The 26,252-nt window shown below is 43.9% G+C and overlaps 1 protein-coding gene across 2 annotated transcripts in view; it reads left to right on the forward strand.

The window, feature by feature from the left end:
* Positions 1 to 17,349, forward strand: part of SBNO1 (strawberry notch homolog 1) — a 28,981-nt gene extending 11,632 nt beyond the window's left edge. For both annotated transcript variants that reach the window (XM_040080423.1, XM_040080424.2), the window contains exons 7-32: positions 816 to 976; positions 1,934 to 2,067; positions 2,212 to 2,302; positions 3,239 to 3,400; positions 3,900 to 4,035; positions 4,115 to 4,220; positions 5,398 to 5,551; positions 5,640 to 5,822; positions 6,020 to 6,117; positions 6,779 to 6,930; positions 7,466 to 7,663; positions 7,937 to 8,107; positions 8,196 to 8,365; positions 9,193 to 9,324; positions 10,423 to 10,558; positions 10,963 to 11,075; positions 11,177 to 11,248; positions 11,689 to 11,788; positions 12,302 to 12,376; positions 12,631 to 12,777; positions 12,856 to 12,950; positions 13,068 to 13,160; positions 13,560 to 13,697; positions 14,147 to 14,223; positions 14,905 to 15,098; positions 15,951 to 17,349. In XM_040080423.1, the coding sequence (XP_039936357.1) occupies positions 816 to 976; positions 1,934 to 2,067; positions 2,212 to 2,302; positions 3,239 to 3,400; positions 3,900 to 4,035; positions 4,115 to 4,220; positions 5,398 to 5,551; positions 5,640 to 5,822; positions 6,020 to 6,117; positions 6,779 to 6,930; positions 7,466 to 7,663; positions 7,937 to 8,107; positions 8,196 to 8,365; positions 9,193 to 9,324; positions 10,423 to 10,558; positions 10,963 to 11,075; positions 11,177 to 11,248; positions 11,689 to 11,788; positions 12,302 to 12,376; positions 12,631 to 12,777; positions 12,856 to 12,950; positions 13,068 to 13,160; positions 13,560 to 13,697; positions 14,147 to 14,223; positions 14,905 to 15,098; positions 15,951 to 16,093 (3,431 nt within the window). In that variant the 3' untranslated portion in view covers positions 16,094 to 17,349. The remainder of the gene's footprint in view (positions 1 to 815; positions 977 to 1,933; positions 2,068 to 2,211; positions 2,303 to 3,238; positions 3,401 to 3,899; positions 4,036 to 4,114; positions 4,221 to 5,397; positions 5,552 to 5,639; positions 5,823 to 6,019; positions 6,118 to 6,778; positions 6,931 to 7,465; positions 7,664 to 7,936; positions 8,108 to 8,195; positions 8,366 to 9,192; positions 9,325 to 10,422; positions 10,559 to 10,962; positions 11,076 to 11,176; positions 11,249 to 11,688; positions 11,789 to 12,301; positions 12,377 to 12,630; positions 12,778 to 12,855; positions 12,951 to 13,067; positions 13,161 to 13,559; positions 13,698 to 14,146; positions 14,224 to 14,904; positions 15,099 to 15,950) is intronic.
* The last annotated feature ends 8,903 nt before the right edge of the window (positions 17,350 to 26,252 follow it).

Consider the following 26,252-nt stretch of genomic DNA (forward strand, 5'->3'; position numbering starts at 1 on the left):
TAAGATGCCTTGTGCCTCAGCAGAGGAAATTTCGTAAAGGAATTCAGTGCTCACTGCTACACTTAGGAATCCAGTTTGAGTCTTTTGGTGTGAAATCACCCTAATTACATTCTTCCTGCATTGTTCATGGCTGACTACTTAGAACTGGCTCTTGGTTGCTTTTTCAGTGAATCTTTTACTGCTGTTAATTGCCATCTCCTCTTTTTCCTCTTTTCTTTGTTGTACCCATTGACAACAAGCTGTTATCTCGTTTGCTAAACACAGTGACCTGTAAAAGCAAGGCAAAAAATTTTGCAGGGAGTTTGCAGCTAAATGGTTAATTTTTATTGTTACTGATGAGATCTGTCAGCAATTAAACCACGTCTGTTCTAAATCTTTTCTCCTCTTATTCTGCTTAAAAATGGCACTATATAAATAGTGAGAAGAATGTTGCTTTTGTGATTCTGACATCCTGAGGCTGCTTCTGGCCTTTTTGGGAAGACAAGGTTCAGACTGGCTTTTCTCAAACAAGTCAAATATACAAATACTTTAAATTTCTATAAAGTGAGTTTTATTTAATCTCATAAAAATTGTGGGAAGGTGGTGAGAAGAGAAACTTGAGATTGCAGTTAGAAATTCAGATTAATGTGTTCCTTCATATGCAATGCAGTTTAACACTTGACAGATTGTTGCAGTGAAACATACTCATTGTTGAGTTCAGCTTTTGCAATCACAATTGTAAGTTGTTTGTGTAAATATAATAACTTGTGCTTCAGCAACAGGATTCTGTATTTTGTTTTCATCTTCTGCCTTCCTTCCCCTTCTTTCTCCACCAGTAAAAATTGGTCTACGTCATCCTGACCCAGTAGTGGAAACCAGCTCGTTATCCAGTGTGACTCCTCCTGATGTGTGGTACCAGACATCGATATCAGAGGAAACAATTGACAGTGGCTGGTTGTCAGCTTTGCAGCTCGAAGCTATCACTTATGCAGCCCAGGTATGCCAGACATCAGCACAGCTTAAAAGCTAACAGAGAATTTAAGAAGAAAAACTACAATCTGACAAGTGCAGCTATGTCAGTTTTACAAGGAGATAAAATAATAAGAGCTTAAAGGTTTGAGTTGCATTAGAAGCTGGCAGGTGAGCTTCAGCTGAGATAAATGTGAGGTGTAATACACCTTGGAAAACTTCCTCTAAACCATTTCCACGATGCTGATCTCTTAACTGTCCTAGAACATGTTAGTCATTTTTATTTCTCTGAAATAATTTAATGGCTGCGGTAGCAGCAGGCTGAGAAAGCCAGCCCTTTGAGAAGGGTTTAGGGAACAGGACTGGGGGTTATTTTGCTGCTGGGTTAGATTGCAGTGTGCCCACCCCAGATGTGTGTGCAGGGCTCCACTGGCAGGGGAGGGAGGCAGTGGAGTGAGAGGTCAACAAAAATGGTCACAGGAGGGCAAAGTTGCCTCATGAAATGACACTGGGACAGCTGGGGCTGGAGAGGAGAGGAATGGGAATGAAATCAGGGTTAAGATAATCCAGAAGTGAGTGATTTCACACAAAACCAAGAGCAAAGCAGAACCTGGTGACAGTGACAGGAGATGGGTTTAAAATGGATGGATTCAGAATACTGCATTCCACAGGCTGTGGATGTCTGGGTCTTGCTGCTACCAAAGGCTGTGCAGGTCCCTGTCAGTGGGTTAGGAAAAGGCACAAAATATTGGACAGATGTTTAGAGCAGTTCTGGGTGCTGAGGGAAGAAAGAGGAGAATGGATCACACGATGCAGTTGGGGTGCTGTGCTGTCCCTAAATAAAATCCCCTCTTCTTGCTTCCAGGAGTTTGCTTGGACCACTGGTCTGCTCCAATAGGATGTTTCTTATGTTTGCTCTTTTCTGACAATCCCCTGTGATGTGTTCTGGAGAATGGGTACAAGTTTTTTGTTCTTTCTCCTACAGCAACATGAAACATTCCTGCCCAATGGAGACAGAGCTGGATTCTTGATAGGTGATGGTGCTGGTGTAGGAAAAGGAAGGACCATAGCTGGAATAATCTATGAAAATTACTTGTTAGGCAGAAAAAGAGCAGTCTGGTAAGTGTGTCAGGATTTGTTAGAGCAGACACTCCAGTGACTCTATGACTTAAATTCAGGGTCATCTGTCTTCTGACAAATGTTCTAGCAACTGCCTTTTGACCTGCTGTGACTTACAGAGTATGCTTTGTTTTGTATCTTCAGGTTTAGCGTGTCAAACGATCTGAAATACGATGCTGAAAGAGATTTGAGAGATATTGGAGCAAAAAACATATTGGTGCATTCATTAAACAAGGTGTGGAAACTTTTTACTATGTACAGTTGAGGCAAACCTTTAGGTACGCTTGTGTGACGAGTTGTGCATGTTGACTGTTTTAAGAGCAAGAATGTACTAATTTCAATAAATTTACTGTCTAGGTCTTGTCTGACAGGCCTAAATCTTACAAAGAACCACACAGAGCTTTAAGTTAATCATGTAAATAGGCCCCTTGTAGGATTAAGTCTTAGCATGTGTGCTTAAAAAAAAAAAAAAACTTCAAGCCACTACTGACACTACTGGTAGAGTATTTTCTAGAAGTTGGAATATCCTTTGCATCTTTAAAGCTTTGTAGCATTTAAATTTTTTCCTTTCTATCTCTCAGTGCACATTTTATATGTAATTCATTTTATGTGTAATACTTGAAAAATAGACTTGCTCAAGTGATTTATTAAAGCAGCAGTGGTGTGTGCAGTTATTTTTGGAGACACACTGCCTCTGCTCTGGATTTGCTGCTTAAATTGTAAAGAATGGTTACTGGTTGAATTCACTGAACTTAAAAGTTTGGTTTGAGTTGGTATTTTTGCTTTGTGAGTTCCTAGTTTCTAAAATAAGGCTTTAAAAATCATCATTTATGGCAGCAGCTGTAAATGCACTTGAGGTATTGGCTCTTGAAGGGATACATTGAAACTAAAATCTCAATTGTATTTAAACTAAAGACACCGTGTAGCCAAAGAATGTGGCTGCTAAGCTTTTGAAGCCTCAGATTTAGTCTTCCTTAAGTCATGTTTGAGTAAGTCCTGTTTAACCCCTTAAACCACATTGCCATCAGCTGTGCCCTGATCATGATGTGGGGTTGTGGGTGGCTCCAAGTGTTCACACCTTTGAGACCACCAGCATCCCTTCATCATCTGCTAGGTGGGATTGAGGAGAGGTCTCTCTTGATTAAATTCTGTAATTTTTTATTTATTGCAGTTCAAGTATGGGAAGATTTCTTCCAAACATAATGGAAGTGTGAAGAAAGGTGTCATCTTTGCTACCTATTCTTCTCTCATTGGAGAAAGTCAGTCTGGTGGTAAATACAAAACCAGATTAAAGCAACTTCTTCACTGGTGTGGTGAAGACTTTGATGGAGTTGTATCCTTTTTCTGGAGGTCATTTGATTATAAGCAATTTGCTGTTTAAACTTATATCTTTATAGATTTTTAGGTATTCTTTATTTGTAATGGCAGTTGTGTGCATGCTCTGACATTACACTTGCAGTTTTACAAACTTGGTGCCAAACATTACCATCAACTTGGTACCACACAACTCTGGTGCAAGAGTGAGGTTTCTGGTTTTTTTCCATATCAAACCTATAAAATTAACCTATTATCCTTAAGAACCTTAAGTTAACACTGATATTTTTTACAGACTTAAATATACATTTGGAGTAGCACCAGTATTTTCAAGAACTCAAGTGTTGGCAATTTTGTTCTTAAATACTTAGTATCTAAGTTTTTTTCAAGGGTTTTTTAGTTAAAATGACCGGTGTCTTGAGTTTACAATTTCCACCTGCCCACTGTTGTAAGTAGTAGATTTTCTTGCCTCATTCTATAAATTAAAGGGACAAAGCTTTTCCTTAATTATGGTTCAGATCGTATTTGATGAGTGTCATAAAGCAAAGAATCTGTGTCCTGTTGGTTCTTCAAAACCAACAAAAACAGGTCTGGCTGTATTGGAACTTCAAAATAAACTTCCAAAAGCCAGGGTTGTTTATGCCAGTGCCACAGGTATGTACTGCTGGCTTTCTGTGAAGTGTCTCTGGATGGTTTTGCTGGCACTGGTACAGATTTATGTTCCTCTTTTTAGGTGCATCTGAGCCAAGAAACATGGCCTACATGAACCGCCTTGGAATATGGGGTGAAGGAACTCCATTTAGGGAATTCAGTGACTTTATTCAGGCTGTTGAAAGAAGGTAAAATTTAAAAAAACCTGCAGTAAGAATGCACGGGGTTGTGGCTGACTGTGCTCCCCAGTTCCTTGTATTCACTCTCTTGTCCTTTGCAAACGTGTCCTGTCACTCTAAGAACTCTGGCTTCTAAATCTAGCAGGAATGTAATTTATCATAAGTGGGGAAAAATATGATGTTTCCTTTATTCGCAGAAATTTTTGAGAGCTTTAAAAGCTTTCTGCGAAAAGAGGCCTCTCAAAAATGTGGGTGTCAGGAAAGCAAAATACTTTGCTGCTCCCCATGAAAGCAGCCTGTATTGTAGTGAGTATGCTCAGTGTAGTTAATGGCTCACTATTTGTAGAAGGCCTCTAATGTTTATGCATTCATCTTAGGCAATTTAACAGGAGGAAATCGTGTGCTTACTGGCATAAGAACCCAGTTCAGGGAAATTCTTTGTGCTGTTACAAGGTACTTGGTGTTTCAGAGCATACTAATAATACTAAATGGGAGGGGTCAGTAGAAAACGCTGCTGCCGCGTTCTGTGGTGGGTGAACATCTTGCTTTGCCTGCTCGAAAACGATTTGGAACTCTTCAGAATGCCACAGTAGGGCTCAGGATGCATCTTGTTTACCATCTACGTGAGGTGTGTTTTTCCTGGACTCTGCAAGTGTAGCCTCACTTCACTGCTGAGTGCATATCAGATCAGCAGTGATGAAGTTGGAGCCCCACGTCTGTCAGCTGTTTTGCAGGTGACTTCTGTGCTCTCCAGGTGTTTTGCTGTTGAAGAGAACTGAAGTTACTTACTAATTGAATAATTTTCATATCAGCATAAATCTGAATAACTTAAGATGGTTTGTGTCTTTTAAATCATCAGCAGTTTGTATAATTAGAATGCGAGAATTTGCTAATATTTGGACCAACATTATTATCCAGTTACAATTTATAAGTTACTGTCTCCTAATCCATTCTAGGCCATTTGGGAAAAAAAGTAACTGAGTTTTACCCCTTGGAATACACTTAGTATTTACAAGGCAGGGATAAAATTTTATGTAAAAACTAAATTTCAAATTATTTCGAAAACATATTCCTTCACCTTTATAAGCTGTTTTTTTATAAAGTACTTGGGGTTGTGCTTTGAGGCGTTTTTTAACAAATCCTTGCTCTTGGAAATTCTAATATGAACTTAAATTGTTCCTTTTAGAGGTGTTGGTGCCATGGAAATAGTTGCTATGGATATGAAGCTGAGAGGAATGTACATAGCCAGACAGTTGAGTTTTTCAGGTGTAACTTTCAAAATCGACGAAGTTCTGCTCTCACAGGAATATGTTAAAATGTACAATAAATCTGTGAAACTGGTAAGAACGCCTTTTTAAATTTGCTTTCTCTGCTGAGCTCTGAGAGGTTGCAGTTGGTTGAAATTTGAATTCTCCTTTTCTTGTTTAGTGGGTCAGTGCTCGAGAGAGGTTTCAGCAAGCGGCCGATCTCATCGATGCAGAGCAGCGCATGAAAAAATCCATGTGGGGTCAGTTCTGGTCAGCTCATCAAAGGTTCTTCAAGTACCTTTGCATAGCCTCTAAGGTGAAGAGAGTGGTGCAGCTGGCCCGGGAAGAAATCAAGAATGGCAAAGTAAGTTTGAGACTTATTTTTAAACGTATGTCTGAAATGTAAACCTCTTAGATTAAATTTTATATATAATACAAATGTTTTCAGCCATAGTAGGAGCGTGCTTTGGTACTTGATGGTATCTAATGAGCAGAAATTCAGGTAAAATAAACTTAGAGCTCAGTCATAGTGACAGTGTCTGCTATTCCTTTGTGCTTCAGTGCGTTGTCATTGGCCTGCAGTCGACAGGAGAAGCAAGAACATTGGAAGCTTTGGAGGAAGGTGGTGGGGAGCTCAATGACTTTGTTTCTACAGCAAAGTAAGACTGAATTTTAAAACTGTTCTTTATAAAACTAACCTTCGTCCACCTTTGCGTGTGCGTGTAGCCCTTTGTCCTTCCGTGTGTCAAACGTGCATCGGCGCACAGGAGGTTGGGAATCCTTTAGTGCTGATGTTCTTCACTGAAGAACAGTGGCAGCACTGCTCAGGTGAGGCAGTGGTTAGCTCCTGCTTCTCCTGGCATTCCAAAGTGATGTTTTCAGGTGTGAACAGCAAGTACTGTTCCCCTCAAACTGGGAGGACGGGGAGACCTGCCAAGTGTGCGCTGCATTTATACCAGAGCAGGTTACAGACCATGACTTCCTCTTTGATCAGATGGACCTGGGCCAATCCCAGGGCTGCCTTACTGAAGATCTTAATGCATTGACTTCATCTTTTATTTAAATTGAGCAATAAAAAAATGGTAGCAGCCATGCCACTTGTTACCAAAAACAAATTTAACAAGTTATAACAGTGCTGTAAAAGAAATATCTCCTATTTTTAAGAAGGTGACAAATACAGTAACGTGGGTCATAATACAGAGTGCCCAATTGCACTCACAAGGAGTCATTCTTCAGAGAAGTCAATCAAGCTGTTATATGTTACAGGTTTGTACTTTAAATAAATGCAAATTCCACTGAACAACCCTTTTTCTTATACAGAGGAGTATTCCAGTCTCTTATTGAAAAGCACTTTCCAGCTCCCGACAGGAAGAAGCTGTTTAGCTTGTTGGGAATTGACCTGACTGCTCAAAGTAATAACAATTCACCCCGAGACAGCCCTTGCAAGGAGAACAAAGTAAAGAAACGAAAAGGTAACACTCAGGTTCCTCCACTGATGCCACAGTGAAAATGGCAACTTCAGAGCTGCCTGAGAGTGAACTTTGGGAGGGGAAAGGGAATATCTGTACAGCCACCCATGAAAGAGAATGTATGGCAGAGTTCTCTTAGAGCTGTTGTTAGAGATGGCCATTAATAGATGTTATATTGCTGCTGAAGCGATATAGCCTGTACATTTTAGTTAATTTTGCTCAAAATCGGGTTGATCTGCTATGGAACCATATCCCACAATGCCTTGCCTGTGTCAGACCACTTCCTGACATAGTCACTCAAGTAACTTTCTTCATCTTGAGGTTCAGTGAAGAGTAGCCTAATACCCCCCTTCCCAAACTGGTTATCTTAAAAGCAGGTGATCATGGGAGAGAGGTTTTGCTTAAAACTTAGATTCTCTTAAATAGTTCTGTTTTCAAAAGTTGACTATTTTTCCAGTTTGTATGGGAAAACAGACCTTAAGTGTGTAGATTACAAGGTTTAAACTAATTTCTTTTTCTTCTGGGATGGTGGAATTAGGTGAAGAAATAAGCAGAGAAGCCAAAAAAGCTCGCAAAACAGGTGGTCTTGCAGGGAGCAGCTCTGATGAGAGCGAAAGTGAGTCTGATGCTTCAGACAATGAAGAAAGTGACAATGAGAGCTCCAAATTTTTGAGTTCTGGAGATGATGATGACTTCAACCCGTTCAGAGATGAATCCAGTGAGGATGATGAAGATGGTAAGACAGTCTTAAGTGTTTCATCAAGCAAGTAGCTGTATTTGCAGAGTAAACAGAAGGTCTTCCCAGACATTTCAGTGAGCCACAGATAAGGGTTTAATAAGAATGTTTAGTTCCAGTGAGACTGCAATTAGTAAAACGTGAAACTTCAGTTAGATTTTTGTACACTGGAATTCAGACTTTAGTAAGTCACTTTATGCAGTGAAGAATGTATTTGTTTCAAAGGGGTGGATGGCTGCTTAGTAAACATTTGAAACTTTTATTTCACTTCAGATCCCTGGCTGATTAGAAAAGAGCATAAAAAAAATAAAGAAAAGAAAAAGAAGAAAAGCATAGACCCAGATTCTATTCAAAGTGCCTTACTAGCCTCTGGTCTGGGATCCAAACGACCCAGCTGTTTCACTTCCACTGTTGGAACCACCACTTCTAGTACCAACACGTCTGGTAAGAACAACTTGCTTTGATGTCGATTCATTTCCTAGCAGTTAGGCAATAAAATTCTAAATCTCAAAGAGTCTTTCTTAACTTTCAGCAAACAGTAACACAAACAGCAGCTTTGTAACGAGTCAGGATGCTGTTGAAAGGGCCCAACAAATGAAAAAAGAACTGCTGGATAAACTGGAAAAGCTGGCTGAAGATCTTCCACCTAATACACTGGATGAGCTTATAGATGAACTGGGTGGTCCTGAAAATGTTGCAGAGGTAGGCTGGTGTTCACATAGAGAAAAAAAAAAGTATGTTTTTAAAGAGGTTAATCAGTTTTAGACAGTGATCTCAGGAATGAGAGCAGAGGTTACTCTGCTGATGCCTCAAAATGAAAGAGAAACTTGGGGATTGTGTTAGAACACAGGGGGAGCTCTGAGTGGGTGAACATTGTTGTTTCTGACATTTAATAGTTTCTAGCTGGGTAAATCACTCCAGTTTCTCTTTTGCTTTCCTGTGATCTGTTTCTCTGACTGGCTGTAGTCAATTACCTTTGGGTGTGTATTAAACAGGCAGGAGCTTTAGTTCATCCTCCAAGGCAGTGGAGATTAAGAACCTTTATGTGTTAATGAAAAGCCTGATTAATTAATCTCTCAATAAATTCAGAAACATGTCTTTAAGCTACCTGTCTCCATCAAGTAGCAGCATTAGTGTGATTTAAAAGACCCTGTTAAAATCAGTGGCAGCCTAAGCTGTCTGTTTAGTTTATTTTCGTAGTGCTGCTGGTAAATCCCTTATGAACAGTAGCATAATACAACATTATTTCTACGCAGATTTGCTCTGTCATGTTCCTCACAGCAGATAATGCCATCAGCCCAAAAAATAACCTAGGTTCTCTAATGTAGTTTTGCACTTGGAGTAAATTCCTGAGCATTTTAGTGTGGGTACAGGGAAAAATGATATTGCTTGGAGCTTTTAGTGGTTTTGGTGCTGCCGCACTGAGCCTGCGTTCCCTTCCCAATGAGCATTTTAATGTGGGTACAGGGATAAGTGATATTGCTTGGAGTTTTTGGTGCTGCCACATGAGCCTGTGTTCCCTTCCCAAGATGACAGGCCGCAAAGGGAGAGTGGTGAGCAATGACGATGGCAGCATCTCCTACGAGTCAAGGTCTGAGCTCGACGTGCCCGTTGAAATCCTGAACATCACAGAAAAGCAGCGGTTCATGGATGGAGATAAGGTAATCCTTGAGGGGATAGGTGCCACAGTAACTCTAAGCTGTTCACCAGTGGCTTGCAAGGACTGTGAGTACTAGTTAAGAAGCACTTTCAGTTCACTGCTGTTTTGTTTTACAAAGCAGTGTGTTCAAGGGTCAGGCTGTAGTTTGGGTGACCTCAGAGGCCTGTGCTTGGTGTGCACCTGTGTGCCAAACTGAAAGCTGGCACCTTTAAGCTGGTTTTGTAAAACAATGCGTTTAAAAGGCAGATTTGTGATTCATGTCTTTGATTCGTTGATGTAGGTCACTGGGCACCTCCCCTTCCAAGAGGAAATAATTAAACTGGGAAATGAGGAAGACCACTGTATGAAAACGTACAGTGAGGGGTGAAGGGAAAAGGTGGGGCCTGTTAACCTTAGCAAGGGTTGAGAAGTAGCAGTGGGAGGAGTGGTGGCTTCTGCCCTTTATATTGCACTCTGAAAGAAAATCCTGACCTGAGGAATGGTAGAATTGCATCTGATAAAAGAGGAGGGGGAAAGTTCTTCCCAGTGGTTCACTTGGGCCGTGCTGCCACAAGAGGGCAAATGGAGTAAATGTCACCGTGCTTGGATCTTGTGTGGTCCCTTGTGACACTTGAGGGTAAAGACTCGGGTTCCTGTCACTTGTGCACAGTCCAAACATTTACATTCTTTGAGGGCAAATGCATTCAGCCCTGCAATGGCTGGATCCTCTTCCTTGTACAGCATTAGCAGCAGCATTTTGTCTTTGCTGTGCTTTGCTGTTGGAGCAAGTCTGTGTCCCTCCCCGTTTCCTTCTGAAGTTCAGGCTGGTGTCAGGGAGACCTGTCCTCTGGGATGGCAAGTCTTTGTTTGCACAGGGAGCTGTTGTTGAAAAGTAAAGCAAAACCCCCTCCTTTCACTCAGAACAGTTCATTAGCATTTCTGACTCTGATACAGAAAGCCACACCTTTGCTGCCCTCCCTCTGCCTTGTGAGTAACAGTGAAACCATTCCAGACCCTGTTTGATAATAGTTGTAAAATGAGATTTCTTTTTTTTTTTTTTTTAATTGAAGCTTGGTCTTGATTTATTGCTAACTAACAAAAACTCTCTCCTCAATCAAAGAACATTGCCATCATCTCAGAGGCTGCCAGCTCTGGTATCTCACTGCAAGCAGACCGCAGGGCCAAGAACCAGCGGCGGAGGGTTCACATGACCCTGGAGCTGCCCTGGAGCGCGGATAGAGCCATCCAGCAGTTCGGTAAATCCCTCGCTGCGTGTCCCTACCCAGAGACTCGGGCAGAGGAGCTGAAATTCCTGCTAAGGTGGAAAATCAGATCGAGTAGGCAACCTCCTCTTGTACCTGTGAACACAGTCAGCTTCATCTGTGGTCATTGCTAATTGTCTTGAAAACTTGGCAAGAAACCTCACAAACAAGCCTAGGCTGCAGCTTTGGAGTTTCATTCGTGTATGAAGTGTCTTTATAGGGGTTGCCACATCTTTAAAGTGTCTCTGTGCTACCTTCTACCTGTATTGCAGCGGAAACGAATTTTAAGCAGGATTAAGTTCTACCTTTTTTCCTTGCTAGTCACAGTTCATATTTTATTAGAAATATTCAGTGAAGTAGAATTTATCTAATATACATCCTTCTATTTAATTATCCAGGAAGAACTCATAGATCCAACCAAGTGACTGCTCCAGAGTATGTGTTCCTCATTTCTGAACTGGCAGGAGAGCAAAGATTTGCATCTATAGTTGCAAAAAGACTGGAGAGTTTGGTAAGATGTTTCCAGAGGTCTGATCCTTCCTTTGGGAAAGTGCAACTTTAGATTTCTTTTTGTTACAAGTTGTATTTCGTGACAATGATGTGTCTTAACAGGGAGCGCTCACCCACGGGGACAGACGGGCCACAGAAACTCGAGACCTCAGCAGATTCAATTTTGACAACAAGGTAACAATTCCGTTTCTGTTGGAGGACCGGTGTTGTGGTGCTTTTTCCACAAATGACCTCTTGGGGAAGGTTCCTCTCCATCCCTCACCTTTAACTGTATCACTTTCTGATGGAAGGCCTCTTTCTGTAACCCATAATTCTGTGTGTGGAACACACGTGTGGAAATCAGTTTTCTGCTCCTGCAAACAATCAAAGTCTTAAGTAAATAGTGTGTGCCCTTTAAGCCACAATGAAAGATTAATTTGGCAGTTCTAATCAAAAATGAAGACTGGGCTGTTTTCAGTTGTAAACTACACTACACAAAAGAAAAACAATTCCCTTCACTATTGCAGAGAAAAGCTTTTATTGTGGATTTTAAATACCTGTTAAACCACGTGTGCCTGGGGCTGAGGCACAAACGCTGGATGGCATTGATAGAGCAACTTTTTTTTCTTGCACAGTATGGCAGAAATGCTCTGGAGATTGTTATGAAGTCCATTGTGAACTTGGACTCCCCAATGGTCTCACCTCCCCCTGATTTTCCTGGAGACTTCTTCAAAGGTAAGATAGTGCACTGGCTGTGGTAGCTGCCTTTTGATCCTTCTCCAGTATTCAGAAAATGGAAATGCTGTTGGAGCTGTAGAAGTTTGTTACAATTTAAAATGATCAGCTGAGACAGATGGGAGTAAACGCCCAGTGAGAGTCTGTGCACTTTGCTTGAACGTTGAAGTTCACACATGAAACCTGATCCATGAGCTCTCAGTGTAAGGAATGTTCTGTATCTGCTTGGCCAGTGTATTATAAACGGAGTTTTACCCTCATTTTCCCATTCATTACCTGTCGGAGCTGCTCTCATGCACGGTGCCGTTGGTGCTTTCCCTGCGTGCCCTTCCTGCAGGGACAGAAGGCAAAGCTGTGTCTTTCTTATTGATGTATTGGGTAGAAACTGCAAGTAATGGGAAGTGAGGGGTGTCAGAGGCTTTGGAACTGGATCCTGTGGCTAAACAAGCTGTTACTTCACTGGGTTATTTTTAGATGGCAGAGCAGCTACGATTTAACTTTTCTCTTTCGTAGATGTTCGTCAGGGATTGATTGGCGTGGGCTTGATAAATGTAGAAGACAGATCTGGAATCCTGACACTTGATAAAGGTACCTGGGTGTTCAGTGTATCTGTACAGCGTCCCTGGGAACATTTTATGTCATGGCAGGGGATTCCCAACAGCAGAACTGAACCTGGAACTACCTGAAAAGTGTCCTTTCTTGAAGAACTTAATGTTTTCTGCATTCTGAAAGAACTTACTTAAATGGTGTTTGTAAAAGTCTTTGAATGCTGATTGAGGGCTTGTGGTTACCAGACTTAATCTTTGACCTAATACTTGTATTTCTTACTTTTTTTTTTTAAGATTACAATAATATAGGAAAATTTCTGAATCGAATTCTTGGCATGGAAGTCCATCAGCAGAATGCTTTGTTCCAGTACTTCTCTGACACGTTAAATGCAGTTATTCAAAATGCTAAAAAGAATGGAAGATACGACATGGGCATCTTAGGTGAGTAAATCATTTCACAGTGCTCTTGAACTTCAGTGAGAACAGAGCAACAGAATGAAACTCTGCTTTCCTTTTCAGATCTGGGCTCTGGGGATGAGAAAGTGAGGAAGGCAGATGTTAAGAAGTTTTTAACTCCTGGATATTCTACCTCTGGACACGTAGAGCTGTACACAGTAAGTCAATCCTGTATCATCTGTCGGAACTGGTAACCTCTGCCAGTAAGTTTTTACAGTGTGTAAATATTTTAAAGTCTGTTCTCACTCAAACACCTCTGCACTGCTCTCTTGTAGATCAGTGTGGAGAGAGGAATGTCTTGGGATGAAGCAACGAAGATGTGGGCAGAACAGACAGGTCCAGATGATGGATTTTATTTATCACTACAGGTGAGATTCTTCTGTCTCTTGGATTATGTTCAGAGGCTTTGGGCCCTAAACTGAAAAACTTGCTTGTTCAGTTTTGCAAAATACATTGAGTCTTACATTAAAATTAATTTTAAGATTTTTTTTTTTTTAATGCTGAGTATGAAATTCTTCCTTTTACCTCCTCTGGATATTTTCTGATAGGAATATGAGCCCAAATTAATAGCTCTTATTTAAACCTACACCAGGAAACTTTATGGTGAGGTTAATGTGGATTACTGTGTTCTAGAGGTGTATTAATGTCCTTGGTTGTGCTATTACACACTCATTACTCTGTAAAGAACACAATATGGAATCACTTAAGCAGATACTTTGATTATGTTTTAATTTAGGAAGTTTTTGGTTTATCTTTTTTTTTCCCAGATAAGAAATAACAAGAAAACGGCAATTCTGGTAAAAGAAGTGAATCCTAAAAAGAAGCTTTTTTTGATATACAGACCAAATACTGGGAAACAACTCAAACTAGAAACCTGTGCAGACCTGAAAAAGAAATATAAGAAGGTAACAATTAAAGTTATGCTTGTTTCTAACTTACAAAAGTTTGAAAATACTTATAAGAGCTTTACTTTTTTGTATTTATGTATAGTTTTGACAAGTCAAAAAGTAGGCTTCTTTCTCCAGAGCAAAGCTTTTATTTGGGACTTTTGAACCAGGTCTACATGATTTTGGCATCCCTGTATCCATTTCTGAACTTCTTTCTGAATATAAATTATTTGTGGTGTGGTAATAAAAAGTGAGGTTCCTTAGGGTCTAGCAAGTGTTGAATTTGCAGGAACTTGAGGAAACTCGCATCGTGTGGATTCTTGGAAAAGCTTTGAGATGGAGAGTTTGAAATTATTATAATGCAGGATGCTGTACCTCCCTCTTTTCTCATCATAAAGACCAAGTAGTTTTTATTCTATGTAAGTTTTGCTGGTTTACTTTATTCCCACTTTGGATGGCTCTTGCAGGTACCTTCTGAGGATGCTCTGCCGCACTGGCTGGAGCAGTACAACTCCTCTGCAGACACCTGCACCCACGCCTACTGGTCAGTGTTTGTGCTTTAACTCCTTCTCTTCACTCTGGACTGCTTTAGCACTGCCTCTGTTCCTCTGTCCCTGCTGTAAACTCTGGTGTTTCTTGTGTCAGGGAAAGGACCCAGCTTCTGAGTGAAAACCTCGAGCTTGCACTGACTCTAAAGTCCTAATCCATGAGCTGGGTGTTAATATATCAATTACACTCACAGGGACTCAGGAGCAGCTTGTGCTTGCAATGTCTTCTGTCCTGTGTTTGTGGTCTGATAGTTCAGATGTTACTGGGGGGAGCTGTTTAGAGATGAGATGTCACAAGCAGCTGTTCCTCTCTCTGCTGCTCCTGTGAGTGTGGACTCAGCTGATGGCTGAGTTCCTGAGGAACTGCATAACAGCCAAAGTTTCAGATGAATATTGGAGCTTCTCAAACACCCTGGTCAGATACCAGTGTCCTGTGACATACTCCAGCTCTCAGGTGACCTCAGTGATGGTATCTTTGACTCAAAGCTCTGTGTATTTTGTAGATGGGGGCTTAACTAGGCCAACCCTTCCTGAAGCTTTCCCGTTACCTGTGCTCAAAGTATCCTTCCCTTAGCATGTGTCTGAATGCCCATTAGATAACCCCAAGCCTCATTTTTAATGAAATTAGGTACTTTTGTTTGCAGAAGTGTTTTGAAAGCTTTTCCCTGTGTGTGCAGGAGAGGCAACTGCAAGAAGGCAGGCCTGGGGCTGGTCTGTGAGGTGGGGCTGCGCTGCAGAACCTACTACGTGCTGTGTGGCTCCGTGCTGAGCGTGTGGACAAAGGTGGAAGGAGTCCTGGCCTCCGTCAGTGGCACGAATGTGAAGATGCAAATCGTTCGCCTGAGGACAGAGGATGGGCAGAGGATCGTAGGTAGGTGCCTGGGCTGCTCCTCTGCTGCACCTGGCAGCAGGGGCTGCCTCTCACTGGTGAGTGGCTCAGTTTGGATAAAGATCTTTAAAAGAGAGCAGGCTCTTCTGCTGTGGAGGGGCAGAAGTGCAGCCGTAGAAATCTTCTACAATAAAATGTATTGAGGCAGGTTTCTTTTTCAGCCAGGCTTTGGAACACTTAATCTCAGTTCTTTGGATTTACTGCAGCAAAAATGCCATGCACAGCCTGACCCAGCCAACGTTCTTTGATATCATAATGGCACCACTTTTTCCCCGCGCTTTTGGCAATAAATATTAGTTTGAAATAATCGTTTTCATGGGGTTTGAGCTACTGAAAGTGTGTAGAATGACTTTGAGATTATTTTCTCTTCACTAAACCTGATAGTGAAGCCCTTAAAACAAGGACCTCAGAAACCAAACTCTGCAAATGTTTTGATAATGTGGAGTTCCTGTGGATGTGCTGATATCACGGCAGGTCCTCCTCTAGTACCTATTTTCTAGGATGTTGGAAGTTAGGTTTTTTGTGTTCAAGCTTTCACGGTGATGTAACTTCTGTGAGACTAAAAAAGCAAGAGTAGCTGACTGCTCATGACAGCAGGTAACATCAGAATAAACTTTGTTGTCAGGCAGAATGGGAACTGCTTTCTCCTGCTTCACAAGCTAAAGGATGTGAAGGACTGAGGAGCAGGACTCGTGGCTGTGCTGATTAGACCTGACATCAGAACAGTCATTGTCGAATGTTGCATAAATTAAAGGGTGGAATCCTCAGCCTGAGGTCTTGATGAACACAAGCGATGGGGTTTTTATGGAAGCGTTGGTGTGTTGCCCTTCTCAGGTTTGATCATTCCCGCGAATTGCGTGTCGCCCCTGGTGAACCTCCTGTCCACGTCCGACCAGTCGCAGCAGCTGGCAGTGCAGCAGCAGCAGATCTGGCAGCAGCACCACCCCCAGAGCATCACCAACCTCAACAACGCGTGAAGAGGACGAGCTACAGGTGTTGACTTTGGTGTTTTGAGGAAAAGGCTGTAAAAGCATATCACTTGCATAAAAAAAATCAGGGACAGATTCCAAAGAAATATAACTTTTTCAGTTCAGTCGTGTCTCAAATACTTTGGGAATAAAGAGATCTAAAAAGGTTGGTAGAACTGAAAGCCAGCAGCTGTTTATGGTGGTGCATCTGTCTTTCCTTATGCTCTCTGTAGTGCTTCCTGTTTGCTTTTACTTTTGGCCTTTTAAGCTACAAACCACAATTTGTTTGAAAATGCTTGAAAAATCCCCAGGCAGGCTTTATTTTTATCTTGTCATACAGTGCTCAGGGTTTAACGCAGTGCATCGATGCCATTGCTGTGGGAGATCTCGAATGCATGTATTGAGTATATATATAGAAAAATATATATTGGGTTTTTCTCTTCAATTTGAGTTTATAAAAGCATGAAACCTAGAGGTTGCACATCATGCATTCAGGTTCCTTCCCAGTTTCTGTTTGACAGTGCATGTCTTTGGAAACGGGCATGGACGGCATAAACACACGAGACAGGAATTCAGAGAGAAACACAATCTTAGTTGTACAGCATTGGTTATTGCATTTTTATAGTGTTTATACCCAGGTGTTGCATTTTTTCTGGTTCTCTCCTGGGAGTTATATATTTGAGTCTACAACATGTTCTTTTTGTGATAAACATCTTAAATTAAAATTAGTTCATTTTTAATGTATTAATGGTATTCCTAATGTGTACTGCAAAGATGGCTTGGATGCCTGTTTTCCTTAAATTGAAGCATTTCCTTAATCTGAGGTGGTTATGGAAACTTAAGTGCAAATTCACTTCCATCTCGCATACAATCTTCTATTTTTTACTTCATTAACGTAATTTAATTTGTCACTTGTAAGATGAAACCTTACTTGAGCTGTAAATTAGAGAATGGGAAACACTCGAGGGTTCCGCTGTATGTGCTGTTTCTGTTATGTTTAATATGTTGTAAGACATTGTAGAGTTTATCTGGAGCTGTTTAAAAGAAATTGTAATGTACAAATGTGAATAGTCACTTATCTATAATATGGGTAAGTTTTGTTTTGCCTATAATAGTAGATGTTTATAAGAAAGTGAAGGACAATGTTTGTCATTTCTTGCTTGCACAGGTTGCACTATTGAAAAATTGAGATTGTATAAACCTGTCCAAAAAAACTACAAGATAATGATCTTGTAGATGTCAAATAAAAGTTATTGTACTAACAAGAAGTGGAGTCTTGTTTAGGCAATCACCATATTCCAAAAAAAACTAACAAGTCTGAGCGATTGGAATTGGACAGGACTTGGCATGTTCCAGGCTGCTCTAACCAGGCTTCTGTCTTGCAGCCCAAATCTCTCTGCTGAGCTCGCTAACGAGGCAAGAACTAAACTCTGTCTAAAGCTCCGTGTGTGTTTTGAGGAAGGCTCAGTTCCAGAGCAGGATGGCTGCAGGTGTGGCACCTCTGAAGCACTCGGTGAGCCACTCGCAGGGCTGAAGTTCCACAGATGGGGCTGAAGGGATTCCCTTACGGAATTACTGCTCCTGAGGCTCCGATAACGCTCCCTGGGTGGTCACCGAGCCCCTGCTTGGCAGGGAGGGAGCTTTGCCCGCTTCCCTCAGCCCCAGCCTGAGCTGGGCAGGAGGGATGAATCCCCTGCTCGTGCTTGGGGTAACTGGAAATGCAGATCTGGAGTAAATCCTCTGCCGCCCCTCTGTAAATACCTGGACTGCAGGTGCTGGGGATGGTCGGTGTGCTGGGAGCGAGGGACGGCAGCCTGAGCGCCGTCACAGACGGGGAGCTGGTGGTGCCCTGGCAAACTCGAGAGCACAGAGTGTGGGGGAGGCTGTTCTGTGTTCTGTACCCACCAGGGGCTGTGTTTGGCACCCATTCCAGGAGCAGGGCTGGGATTTTGAGGAGTGTGTTGACAGATTCCTGCTGCAGCAGACAGTGAACCAAACTGCCGGTAACGGCAGGCTGCCTGTGAACTGCCCTGTCTCTGCTGCTTAATTGTTGTTTGCTGGAGAAACTTCTGCCATCTGAGATGGTGACATAACATTTTAGGTCTTGATCCTTGGTAAAATAGTTCTGGAAGTGGTAGATTCACAATTAGTGATTTTTAATATTTTTTGTTTTAAATAATGATTTAAATACACTCAGTTCCTAAGTGCTCTTCTCAGCCTGGTGTGCTCACTTTGATTGTTGGGATGAGCAAATCTGATATTCCCTGTATTGATGAGCAAACCACACTGTTTTGCTTTAACCTTTTAAACTTCCCGTGGACTTGTGTCCCCTGGAGGGGAAAAAAGCTGACAGCACTTCCGAGATCCGTAAGAACTGTTCCTGTTCCAGAAATCCATTCCTCTACTTGCTCTTCTTTGCCTGCTCCTTGCACCATCACTGCCTTGGCTTTGCCATCCACTTACTAACACAGCTGCAGCCACGGCTCTGGACTGTTGTGACATCTTGAAATGATGTGACATCATTTCTTATCAAAATAAGAAAACAGCCTTCAAGCCACAGCAGCGTTTTCTCTCTTGAAAATTCCTGCTCAGTGCTCGGGGTGTGAATTTTGTTCCTTGCATGAGCTGCTGATAAAGCTTGGGGAGAAAGGAAATAACAAATTGCTGTGGATGGGGTAAGAACAGTGAGTGGTGTCCTTTGCAGCTCTACCTGTGAGACAAACATCCTCCTGGGGAGGAAAAAAAGACCAATTATTACATCATAAATTACCAGGCCAGGCAAGGGTGGTCTCTGTATTTTCCTGCTTGTGGGGTATTGATCTGCTTTGTACAGAATGAAATACAAAATGCTTTGTACATCTGAAATGGGTATAAAACCCAGAAAGGACAGAAGTCTCTGGGAACGGGGGCAATGCCACCTGTAAAATGGCAGCAGCTTCTGTACTGTGTGGGGTTTGGCATGGTGCTGCAGGAGAGGAAGGTACATATTTGGGAACTGAAAACCCAAATTTTGGATTTTCTTTTCTAACTATCCTTTGACAGCAAATAAGTTTATGGCTTGTTAACTAGTTTTGTAATTAAAATATGTCTGGCATGATAAATGCAGTTATAACCCCCTCAAACCCTCCTTGCACTGCAAGTATTCCACTTTTTCCAGTGGCTGTGTGGTTCATTGGGAACACACACCTCTTGTGAGGACTTCAAGTTCCCTAAAGATGCGAGTTCTCTGTTCCATGTGTAGTATTTTCTTTGTAAATGGAGAAATCTCTGCAACCTGTAAACGCTTGTTCAAGTGAATTACCGAGGGGTTTTGTATTTTTCTTTTGTGTTTGGAATAACTTCACTCTGCTCCCGGCGCAGTCTGTACATAAATAGAGCCTGTTTGTATATAGAGGTGTTAAAGGCTACTGAATTATTGAATGTAAATAACTTGTTTTCCTCTGTGGTTTTTTTTTTTTTTTTCCTTCATGACCTTCCCAAGATGTATTCCTATTTTCTCAACCTGCCACATGGGCAGCCTGTGTGTACTTTGAAATATATATAGAGCATATATAAACCTTCCAGGGTGTGTGTGTGTGTACATTGTAGATGTTTTGTGTTGTCATCATTTTTTTTTTCCCCCCCAAAACTCTGTTGTCTGTCTCCCATGCTTCTTTTGATGCTTTTGGGTTTATTCTATGTTTTTAGTGTAAAATGCATTCCCTTGAGAGAAATGGACCCAATGTCTTTCAGTGACGCACATTCACGTCTTAGTGCCTGCATCACAGGAACAAATATTTGAGTTTTCGTGCAAACTATTTCAGTCTTTTCAGTATTTCAAAACTTGAGCTTTAATCCTGGAAGCATTTCTATTTTCTTCCACTTATTGCTATCTCCAGCGGTTCATTCAGTGAGCACCAAAATCAGAGTTCTAGAATTAAGTTCTAGCTGTCAAAGTCTATTACTGCTTTTATATTAAAAGTGAACTCTCTTAAATGGCCTCTAGAATGGCAGTGATTGAAGTAGAAAAGATGTGTCTATTGCAGTTTTCCTGGGAAAATTGTGAGCTTCCTGTCATGTCTAAATGGGTAAAATGAACATAACTTTTTTACCTTGGGGAAAAAAAACACTGCAGATTTTTAATTGCCAGATAAAAATATATTTCTATCCAAGCTGGAGATGAATAAGAGATCTCATTAATTATTTATCTCTTACCCCTTGCGCTTGCAGCAGCTGTCCCGTGGCTTTGGCCCTTCCCCAGCTGCAGGGAGGGACTGTGGCCGTGCAGTTGTTCCCAGAATTTGCCAACCCTGCTGACCGGAGCCAGGGCGAGAAGCGTGCAGCTGCAAATAGCAACAAAATACTTCTGGTACTTTCTGTGGTCACCCTGAGCTTTAAACGGGGACTGGTGAGGGCTGAGGGGGGTGCTGGTGTCACTGCTGGCAGGGGCTGGCGGGAGGAACGAAACAACCACGGGGAACCTCGGGGCTCGCGCTTCCCCGGGATCGTCGGCCCCAGGAGCTGCTTCGGTTGTAGAATGAGTTTGAAAAGGAGCAACTCTCTCCTTAAGCATAAAAACAGGGAAGAAAAGGCTCTAAGGTGCTGATTCTCAGCCCCACTTCCAACAGCTGCAGGTAGGTTGCTCCTAAAAACTTGTGCTAAAAGAGAATGAGATGTAGAAACCTGGAGAGAAGTTGCTGGAGCTGATGTGCTTCGCTATGTATTGGCCCAAAATAATTTTTGAATGAAAGAGGTTTAAGACACCACTAAGATTCAAGAAAAGGAACTGGACAGGGTTAGGCTGAGGCCAAAACTCATGGAAGAAATTTTTTGCCTGCTGTGTCCTGAACCAATATTCAGGATTCTGTGAACCTGGCAGCCGGTGTGTGAAGGGTGCTGAGATGTCTGTGTGGAAGCTCAAAGTGCAGCATTTGGTGCACTGAAAACAGACAGCTAAACCAAAATCCAGAAGTATATTCAGATTTAAGCAGTGTCCTGTGGTGTCAATACCAGAACCAATGCTGTGTTACATTTTATTTTGTAAGAGCTGACTTGGGTTGGTGTCTCTGAACTTACCTGTGCTTAGGGCATCACTTCAGTGAGAGGAGCCTCTGTGGAGGAGTTTTCCTACACTTAATTTGTACTGGGAAGGATAAGGAGACATTTCTGCTGCCATTTCTGATGCCATACATACTTATGTCTCCTCTTCCTGGCTTGGAGAAGATAACCAGGAAAATGCCAGCTTCCTTGCAGTCACAGAATCGCATTTTTATTTGCCAAGTAATTTGATTTATTTTTCAGTTATTGACATATTGAGTCTTATTGAAGGTGGGTGTTCGCTGCCTCGGCACCTTCCCCGTACCCCAGCCCTGCAATAACTCACTGGGAATCTGCCTCTGCACAAAGGATTCGCTGATTTTTTGGAGCAGGGCTTTGCTGTCAGTACAGTTCAGTCTCCACCTTTGGATTCAGGTGACAGAATCCCCAAGCCACGGAGGATTTCAGCTGAGTCGTGAGGTGTTTTTATTGCCTGCCCCGATGGGAACCTTGGCCAGGCTGAAAGCTCCATCCTGCAGCCTGGGGTTGTGCTGTGTCCCATCTGCACCCGCAGCCGACACCGGCCTGTGCCAACGTCCCCAGAGCAGCAGGACTTGGAGTGCCTGGCAGTAAAACATCAGCAGTGCTGAGAAAGATTTATACCCCAAAAATGACAAACTGAAACACCATGGACTCTGTACTCAGCTCTTTCTTTTTTGGTAAAAAAATTGTTAAATAAACTGATTGCTACTTTGGGATTTTTTTTTTTTTTTTCCCTTTTATTTTTCTGTTCTGGAAGTTGCCCACGGAGATGCTGGAATTCAGCAGCACATCTACATCCATTAAATGCACTCATTGTCGCGCCATTTTAGGATCCCTCAGACTAGCAGAAGTCACGTTCTAGTGATCCAAACAGCTTTTCTTTCAATCCTGGCACTTAACCTGGTTAATGTCACTGGTTAATTAAACTGGTTTTATTGGTAGTTAAGAGCAGACTCACAACATTCTCAAAGTGCTAATTGTGTTGGGCTTAAAAAAGAGAGGGGGGTTTATAAAAACTGTATCAAGATTGGAAAGTATCAACTTCATATTTTATGCATATTGTATGCAAAGTATGAAAATAGTTTTCCTTTATCCAAAGAGTTAGTCTGGGGTAAACAGACTAATCTTAGTTTAGTACATCATTTAACATTGACTTTTATTCCATTTTCCCAAATATGGAAAAGTGATGATGCCAAGATCTCAGCAATAAATGAAGATGCCCAAACCTCAGAATTTAATTATTCATTTTCACAAAGCAGCAGACTTTGTTCTGCAAGTAAGGGAGAAATTTCTTAAGAGAGGTTTTGGTTGGCTCCTTTCCAGCATGTAAATAATACACCTTAAAAATGCCAGCGAGGCAGCTCGGGAGCTGACGGCTTCTTCCTTTGGAAGTCTGGTTTGTGCGTTCCTTCCACGTTTATAAAGTGGAAGAACCGACTCTGCTAAATGCACACTGAATTGCTGAGCATGGAGCAGAGCTCTGTATCAGCTTAGCCAGAGTGAGTTAAATCGTAAAGCGGGGTGGAAGCGATTGAATCCCTCCTGGGTGAAGTCTCCCCTGAAGTTACTGGGAGAGAATAAAAACGTGAACGAGAGCAATGGGGCAGTGACGGTCTGAGCCTGCAGCTGCACAATTCCCAGCGTTACCTCTCTGTGTGGAAACCTGGGCTTCGGGACGGGGCAGAGCTGCTCCATGCAGCCAGAGCTTGGGGTCGGGACCTTCCTGGGACAGCTCCAGCCTGCTTTAGTGAGGAGCCCCGCGTTCTGCTGCCCCCAGCTCAGGCCGCTGAGCCGCACGCATCCCCCTGGCCCTCGGCTGCTCCCCAGGGTGGGCTTGAGCACAGCGCTGCTTTCCTCCCTTCCCTGTGCCAGGAGAAGAGCCCACCCCAGCCCACGAGCTCCTGGAGAGGGGAGAGGATGCCGCGGCCTGGCCTGGCCTCCTGCAGCCCCTCTGGGCTCTGCCTGGGGCTCTGGCTCCGCCGCGGTGTTTGATGGCTGGCAGGGCTCGGCCTCTCGCTGCACTGTTTAAATTCCCGACCGAGCATCGCCTGTCACCGGCGCCTGCCAGGGCTGTAAATCCTTCACATCCGGGATTGTCCCTCCCTTCTGTGCGTGCAGAGCACGGGGGGGACAGCGAGGTGGCTGCCAGGCTGCAGCATCTGCCACCTCCGCGGGCAGGACCCGCAGTGTGTCCACTCCAAGAGACCTGGGGGGCCCCATGGCCTCCCCGTTTTGCTTTTGTAGAGGGAAGAAGGGGTTTTAGGCAGTGTGCCAGGGCAGGAGGCTGCTGTCGCTCTTCAGGTAGATGTTCAAGCAGAGTTTGATCATTTGGTTTGCTAAAAATACTTCGTGTTTAGCGTCACCCCGTCCCACTTGCCTCCAGTGGGAGAGGGAATTGGCACTGGAAGACTCTGCACCCACATTCTCACAGGGCTGGGCACGGAGGGTTCACACAATGGTCCTCATACACAGACACCTTGGCAAGCGATTTCAGGGCTGTCCTGGGGCAGGAGCTCAGCAGACGTGTTAGACGCATCCTGGCAAAAGCTGTGTCTGGCTCTGGGCCGGTGAGGGAGGAAGGTGCGGTGCCCGGCAGTGCCAGCCCGGGGCTGTGTGGCACCGGCAGACACCGAGGGGCCGCCCGTGCCGCAGCGGCACTCCAGACACTGCGCTGTCCTGTCACCGTGATTCACCTCCTGCTGTTCCTCCTTCCCCCTTCACCCCGCTCTTCTCTCTCCTGCCAACTCCTGGGTCGTTGTGAAGCTCCACATTCCTTTCCTCCCAGTCATTTCCATTTTCCAGCCCCGGGTTTTGCTTCCACTCTCTCCTCCACTTCCTTTGCTCAGATGACCAGTAACAAAACAATTAGGGATGCTCCCACCAGGCTGCAGGTTGGTGTTACGAGGAGGCTCTGAGGTGTTTGTGCTTCTGGTTATTTGTTTCAGGCATATGACACTGGTCAGGTGACACTTGCTCTGCACTTAGTAGGTTTTCTGTAGGGCTTAACCGCAATGTGTCCCTTCAAAGGCACCTGTGATTTGAATCTGCAGCTCTCACAGGTGCCACGTGGATGATTATTTCACATGGACAAGGGGTGTTTGACGCCAGCCTGCCTCCGGGAATCCTGCAGGCGAGCCAACGCTCAGCTTTGCTGCCGTGGATTGCTGCTCTCCCAGACGCAGAGCGGGTTCAGGAGCTTTCCCAGACAGGGCTGGGATGAAAGCACGTCTCGGAGCCTCCTGTGCCCCAGCCAAAGGGTGGGGTATTCCCTGCCCCGGGCCCACGGCAGCGCAGGGAGGGAGGCAGAGGCAGGGCCGTGCCGCAGCCCGGCAGTGCCAGCTCACTCCTTGGCACGGCCTTCAAGGGCTCAGCAGTGGGAGGAAAGCAGGAGTCCAGCCCACAGGGCAAGAAGGGAGAGTCCTCCCAGGCAAACTGAAGGAATCGGGCAGGGTGGAGCACTCGTTTGTCTGGAAAGATGATGCAGAGAAGCCCTATAATGTGGGGATAAAGTGATATTCCATCCCTGCGAGCAACAGCAAGGAAGGAGGAGCCCCTTGGCCCAAACCCCACCATTCAGCCCAGCAGGGCAAGGGAGAGCTCTCCTTATCTAAAGGAAGACTCTAATCAAGATAACTAAGAGTAAGAAGGGAAGAGAAGAGAAAGAGAAAGTAGAAGGAAGAACGAGACGAGAAGAGAAGAGAAGAGAGATGAAGACGAAAAGAAGACGAAGGATGATATAAAGTTATAAGAGACAGCACGTATAGCAGAGAATTGCTAGGCTAGACGGACTCCAGTCTCCTCTCCTCTCCTCTCCTCTCCTCTCCTCTCCTCTCCCTGAAGGGGCTCTGTAGTTTTATTTGCCAGTACTTACCAAGCAAAATGAAGCGGTTTCATTTCTACTGTAATATTTCCTTGCTGGTTTTCATTGGAATCCGGGCTGGTTTTGATATTGGTGCCTGGTGCTTGTTTGCCTGGCAAACTGCAAAGAGGAAAACTTTCATTAGAGAGATTCCAGGCCTGTGCTTTTGTGGCTGAGGGCTTGGAAACTTCTCATTCCTTCTCCGTGGTCCTCCAGGGAGACCTGCAGCCAGAGCAGGAGACAGCAGGCTCTCTACTCACACTGTCTCAGAGGTAAACCCAGAGCACCATCAAGGCCTCTTTATCTTAAACCTTTCCAGACCCTTCCGACAGCTTTACAGGTGCTATTTGCATTTTTCCCTGCCGGTACGCGGCACCTCCGAGGCCGAGCGTCCCCCTCGGAGATGGAACGGGCCTGGAATCGGCTCCTCAGCCCACAGGGCAGCACCCGCGCGGCGATGCGGAGCAGCTGTCTGCCTGGCAGGGCTGCTCCGCTTGGCAGCCAGACAAAGGACTCAGGAGTAGGAGGAAAACAAGGCTGGGAGGGAAAGTCGCTCCAGATAATACGGCATCTGGCCCTGGGAGGAACCATCTCGAAGTGGGGAGCAGGGCTGGGCTGGGAAGAAGTTTGTCAGGGAGGATTTAAGGGGGAAAGCCTGTCCGGAACAGGGATCGGGGCTTCCACCTGAAATTGTTGAGGCTGTCTGGTGATGTGGGCCAGGCGCTGCGAGAGGATTTCCTGGGGCCTGTCTCGGGCTGCTGCTGCTGCAGAGCTCCTGCATTGGACACTGCATCACAGCCCTCCTTGCAGAGGGTCGCAGAGGGCTCTTTCCCCTGGAGGGGAGCAATCCAGAGCTGCCAGCGGGATTTTGAGGTGTGAGAAGGCAACAGGGTGGACCTGGGGAATGTATATTTTTATTCAGGATTAGGTGCATTTTAGTGAAGATGGGGCAGCAGGCAGCAAATATCAGCCAGAAAAGGCAGATCACAGAGGAGGGACACAGAGGGCTGTCAGCTTTCTCCTGGGAACAAAAAAAAAAAGCACGAGGGAAACTTTGTAGCATCAGCAGGAAGCGGTTGTGGGGAACAGAGACAGGAATGTAAGGAGCTGTAGCAAAGCGATAAGAAAGGAGCAACACTGATGCCAAAAAGCATAAAATGCACAATTTTCCCTTTGTGCCAGGGTCCCAGATTGCCCCGGGGAGTGCTTGGTGTCCTGGGCTCTGCACCGGGAGCTGCTGGCTCATTGCAA

This window comes from Hirundo rustica, chromosome 17 (genome assembly GCF_015227805.2).
Source record: "Hirundo rustica isolate bHirRus1 chromosome 17, bHirRus1.pri.v3, whole genome shotgun sequence".
NCBI classification, from domain to species: Eukaryota; Metazoa; Chordata; class Aves; order Passeriformes; family Hirundinidae; genus Hirundo; species Hirundo rustica.